This window comes from Cryptotermes secundus, unplaced genomic scaffold, assembly GCF_002891405.2.
Source record: "Cryptotermes secundus unplaced genomic scaffold, Csec_1.0 scaffold5316, whole genome shotgun sequence".
Taxonomy (NCBI): Eukaryota; Metazoa; Arthropoda; class Insecta; order Blattodea; family Kalotermitidae; genus Cryptotermes; species Cryptotermes secundus.
In genome coordinates this window covers 6,164-11,830 of record NW_019735056.1, presented here as the reverse complement: position 1 = coordinate 11,830, position 5,667 = coordinate 6,164, and the positions used below count along the sequence as shown (strand labels likewise).

The 5,667-nt window shown below is 43.5% G+C and overlaps 1 protein-coding gene across 1 annotated transcript; it reads left to right on the top strand.

Annotated features, from left to right (window-relative positions):
- The first annotated feature begins 1,286 nt into the window (after positions 1 to 1,286).
- Positions 1,287 to 5,554, top strand: LOC111869250. Its single transcript, XM_033753359.1, has 4 exons — positions 1,287 to 1,371; positions 3,180 to 3,341; positions 4,363 to 4,535; positions 5,298 to 5,554. Exons 1-4 carry the CDS (start codon positions 1,346 to 1,348, stop codon positions 5,306 to 5,308), a joined length of 372 nt encoding a protein of 123 aa, XP_033609250.1. The 5' UTR covers positions 1,287 to 1,345; the 3' UTR covers positions 5,309 to 5,554.
- Positions 5,555 to 5,667: the final 113 nt, after the last annotated feature.

The window sequence follows — 5,667 nt, the reverse complement described above, 5'->3', positions numbered from 1 at the left end:
AAACCGATGGAACGAATCTTTATTGATTTCGTTGGACCCATTGTGTGGAGTCGTCGTGGTAATATAGCCATCTTGGTGGTCTTAGATGGATTTTCCAAGTTTGTTGCGATGTATCCTGTGAGGAGGATAACTTCCGACGCGGTGGTGTCATGTTTGGTTGAGAAGTATTTTCCCTGTTTTGGAGTTCCGAACTGCATTGTGTCGGACAATGCGTCAGTATTCAAGTCACGGTTGTTTTATAACACCTGCTTCTCGTGGGGGATAAAACATGTGACAACCTCCCCGTATTATCCCCAAGCTTCTCAGGTAGAGCGATTTAATTGCAACCTGAAGGCGGCTCTAGTTATTTATCATAGTTCGCTACATACGCGATGGGACGGGAATCTCCCTTCTCTTGCCATGGCCTTCAACACCGCGTGGCATGAGAGTACCGGGTTTACACCTGCCCTGTTTTTCCTTGGCCGTGAGATGAACCATCCTTTAAGACTGAGGTGGGAACTTACTGACGACGATCTTCAGCGATCCCCTCAGGATACTCACTCATATTGGGAACTAGCCTTGGGGAATTTAAAGAAGGCTAGAGATAGGGTCGCGAAGCGATACAGTGAGTCGAGGAGAGAGGCAGAATTTAAGGTTGGAGACATTGTGCTTGTGAAGCTCCACCCTCAGAGTTCCAGAGCTCACCACCGTTCCGCTAAGTTAGACAATAAATGGTCCGAACCCTTTGTAATAGCGAAGTTTCTGACAAATGTTACTGTTCAGCTAGCGAATCCTGATACAGGTGTACTGGTAAGAAAGGCTCATGTGTCTCAACTGAAGAGCTACTGGGTTGGCGAGTAGGCCATAAAATGTAAGCTGTGTATTATTGCAACCTAATATTTGTGTAAATATGTTGTGAGCTTCCCCCGGAGATGATGCTGCGTCTGCCGTGATTTTTGTTTGTGTTTCAGAGTCTGTTATCCCTTTCTATCCTATCCCTTCGGCTCGCGAGTGTGAGAGACGTCGAGTGGGCCCCGCCAGTGACGAACTTGTGTCGTCAGTGAGAGTGTGTTGGTATTATGTCTCCGACGAGGAGTTGGACCTTCGGACTCCTGTGGGCCGGGAATTCGCCGCTAGAAGTTGGGCCTCCCTTCCTGACTTGTCGGCGTGCGAACGGCCAAGTGTTATGTGACGGTGGTGCCGGAGAAATGGACTGGGTGGCTCCACCAGCTCTCCGGAAGGGAGCACTTCCGCGCATGTGTGGCCGGTTTCTGCATGGCAGGAAACCAGCGAGGACTGTTTGCTCGAGTGTTTTCGGCTGGCAGGCAGCTAGAGCCCAGGAGTGAAAAGGCGTCGTCATGCATGGATGGCGAGTGGCCCCAGTGAAGAGGTGTGAGTGTGTTTTTTTTTTTGGCGTCTGGGGAGAGGGTGACATCCTGAACCGTGCAACGGTTCTTCTTCGTGAAGTTCCTTGGAGTCCCCCCCCCGAAACGCCAGGATGCGAGCCGTTCCTCCTTCTTTCCAGTTAAAGCCCTTGGCTGACATCAGGTCAGCTGACCTTGTCCCCCCCCTTCCTGGACGCATTCCGAGCTTTCGTGCGTAGTACAAATGAATGTATTGCTCTCTCTTCCCGTTGACCTCAGGAAGGTAACTTCGCTGCGTTGAAATTTGGTTTCGTTATGTTGAATTGATTTTGTGAAAATTTGGTTTCGGCCGTAGCAGTGTCTGAAGGGGGAAGAGTGCCCTCACGACATGGTCAAGGGTGGATCAAGTCGTGAGGTAAATCTTTGAGTTTGTAATTCTGGAATACAAGTAAGTGACTTACTGTTGTAGATGGTTTCCTTTCGATTATGAACGCCGTGTGGCGTAAGATAATTTGGTTTTGTTTTGGGTTGTGTTAAACAGCAGATCGCCCCTCAGGCGTGTATGTAACCTGTTTATATTTCCTTGTGCCCTCAAGGCTTGCTTAAGTACATGTTTGTACTGGAGAAGTAGAAAGACGCCATGAGGCGTGCCTGACTTGAGTTCTGTGCGGCTAGGCACAGTGTAGTTCTGTATTAATTATTTATCACATGTTCTGACCAGTCCCTGCCCATCAGGCAGAGTCCACCTGTATACATATGTTATCAATATACATTTATTTATATGTTTGGAAACGCCAGTGTTTATGTATACTTGTGCAGTGTGTTCCCTACCAGTTCGGACTAGCCGATCCGTCCAGCTTGGCCCATAGTGCCGACAGTGGTTTTCCTCTCCCGAGATCCCTTACTCGACCTTGGGGAGGCATAGTACATCACGTTACAAGCAAGTCGTTTCTTATGAGCCTGTCCCTTACCCATTTGAGCAGGGGTTCACGGGTCTGAGTGGGTAGAAGAACTGGGTTCTTTACCCACAGGGTCAAGGGACACTGCTCAAAGTGGTTTAACACAACCCTAAACAAAACCAAATTATCTTACGCCACACGGCATTCATAATCGAAAGGAAACCATCTACAACAGTAAGTCACTTACTTGTATTCCTGAATTACAAACTCAAAGATTTACCTCACGACTTGATCCACCCTTGACCATGTCGTGAGGGCACTCTTCCCCCTTCAGACACTGCTACGGCCGAAACCAAATTTTCACAAAATCAATTCAACATAGCGAAACCAAATTTCAACGCATCGATGTTACCTTCCTAGGTCAACGGGAAGAGAGAGCAATACATTCATTTGTACTACGCACGAAAGCTCGGCATGCGTCCAGGAAAGGGGGGGACAAGGTCAGCTGACCTGATGTCAGCCAAGGGCTTTAACTGGAAAGAAGGAGGAACGGCTCGCATCCTGGCGTTTCGGGNCAGAGAAATAATAGTTTTCACTGCTGTCATCTTATGATGCAGAAATGGAAACCACATATAATATTCCTCTGTAGAAGGATTTCCCTCATTTAATGTTCAGTTCTAATGACCCTCAAGCTAGTAAACTCAAATCATCTCAATTTAAGGTTTTCCTCAGTTTGATGTTCAAATTCACTGGTGTCTGAAGAAATCTTAAATTGAGATTTCACTGTATTCTTAGGGACCACCAAGCTGAGCATGATGTTTGAAACAGAATAGCAAGAATTAGCTTTTTAAATAAAAGTTTGCATTGTAAATTGACAGTCAAGTAGTTGAACATATATTTTTTGTAACTTTGGGTGATTGTTGGATTTACCTTACAGGTCCATCAGTTTGGCCACTGCACACCGCACAACCATCATTATCAGCTTTATCCACCTTTCCAGGTGCAGTCAGAACTTTGTAGAGTTGCTCCTGAGCAGAATGCACTCTCAGGATGACCTTCATATGGTCACATTGCAAATTATGCACATAGGCAACAGCAGGTANACTGAAGCATGGTCTATTGACCAACACTGTTACCACGAATCATTTTATGTTAAGAAATTGGAGGTTCTCACTCCAGTGACTATGAAAAATTACTGTTTCTGGGATGTGTGAATGTGTAATCTGGTTGGATGAATATGTTTCCTCCATATTCTTGTACCCTGAAGACAGAGACAGCTTGTTCCTGCAAACTGTTGGTAAATGTACACCAGACTACATGCCATCGTATCCGAGAAGAGAGTAGTCCTCACAGTGCAGCAGTAACCTCAAATCTCACATCAGGATTACTGTCCTGTGGGATGTTACGCCATGCAATCTGGTATTGGTTTACCGACAGTCGAGAGGAGCATATTGCCTCCATCATCAGGGATATGGAGGTAGAAGATATGCCTGAAAAGTTGGTACTATGTGCTAGACTGATGTTCATCTTCAATAATATGGAGGCAGAAGATATGTTTGAAAAGTTGGTATCTGTGTACTAGATTGATGACTAACATCACAGAAGCCAGTGATTTTCTACTAGCAGTAGGAGAGTATAGCATGGCATGTAAATTTCAGATGTCTTCTGCATTGTTTTTCCTGCATTTGGTTTTGGTTTTAGGCCTTAATGGAATGTCCACTTTTCTTATTATTGATCTCCCAATGACAGAACATGATCACAGCTGCATATGTAGATATAGTTGATTGACTTAGATTATTCTGTGACTAATATTTGCTCCTTCAAATGGGTCTACCTAAGTAGGACCCCTTCACCTCAGGGACAGGGACAGATCAGTGTTTATGAGACGTTAAGTTCGTTCAGAATACAAGATGATGGACAATATCCAGAAAATCAGTGATCCAGATATGTAATTTCTGACTTTCAGTTTCTCAGTCCACTGCTCATTCCTTGAGGAGTGACTTCTCTACAATAATATTTCATAATTTATCCCCTTTTAGGAGGTGGAATAACTCAGTGAGAGTAGTGAGTGCATTTCATAGCACAGTATTGACATAAAAGAAAGTTGCTTTCCTTCTTAGGGTGAAAATGCATCAATCAGGCAGCAGAGAGTACAGGAAGATCGAAACAGTGGGATCAAGGAATTGTCTACCCCAGTTCCCACCCCTGGTCCACATGGACATAATTCATGGGTCTACACAGGGGCCCGTCCTAGATCACCACGACATCATCCTAATACCAGCAACAGAGGGAGGTGAGAATACATGCCAATAGCAACTGCAACAAATAATTTTCTAATTACTAAATACAAGCTAATATGTGAATATGAAATTGGTGATAGATCCTTTGAAAATGGGACTTAGTTGAAGTACAGAAACAGTGAAGCAAGCAATGTGCGTGATTAAATTGGCAGAGTTACTTAAATGTGGGAAATGTATGGAGTTATGTAGTTCGCAGTTTTTGTATGTTTGCTTCTTTTCTAAACACTAGAAACTTTTCTTCTTAAGTAACTTTATAGAAATGATATGTTTTATGTGAAAGTTTTGCTTCTTGTGTGAGAATATGCAGATGGTATGGTACTGGATAGCAGAGTGTGTTGCTTTGTGGAAGTTAATTATTCCTACTGTAATGCATGTAATGGATATAATATTTTTGGAAGGTGTTGATAGAAAAATGAGAAGGGATGTAATTATAAGAGGAATGTTTGCAACTGCTTGGTCATGCAAAGAAAATGAATGTGGCTAGAGCAAGGATGTTGAGAAGGGCTTAAGAATTATTTTCTGAATGTGAGAGTCACCCAGCTGGCTGGATACTAATAGACAGTAAGACGAGAGGAAGTAACTTTGCAAGGTATCAAGAGGGAAATGTGGGAAGAAGTGGTAGAGATTGGAGATATCATGCACATAGATCTGTGTACAGCAGAAATTATGCGGAAGGACATAACAAAAAGATTATTGTGTTTAACCCTTTGATTCACATAATACTAGGAAACGGAATTTTGTTCACTTTGTTTCAGCATTCCACTGAGACCATTGTGCTATCATGAATGTGGTCCAGTGTGGCCTGAAGATGTTTATGCTGTGAGATATTCTAACCACCCAGCAGTGTTCCTGCAGAGCTCACCAACAGGGGTGACACGCTGCCACCAACAACATCATGCCCTGCCAGTGCACTCATTCCCTTCTTCCCCATGGCACTTGAAGTAAAATATAAAAATGTTAGGCTGCTTCTTAATTTATCCCGATGTTGGGAGATGTCTTGAGGTTGTATTAAGAAGCAGCCTAACATTTTTATATCTTACTTCAAAAGTCTTAAACTTTTAAATATTTTTTAAATATTTTAATAGTGATGTTTTAACGCAAGGGCAACTTCGGATTGAATGCGAA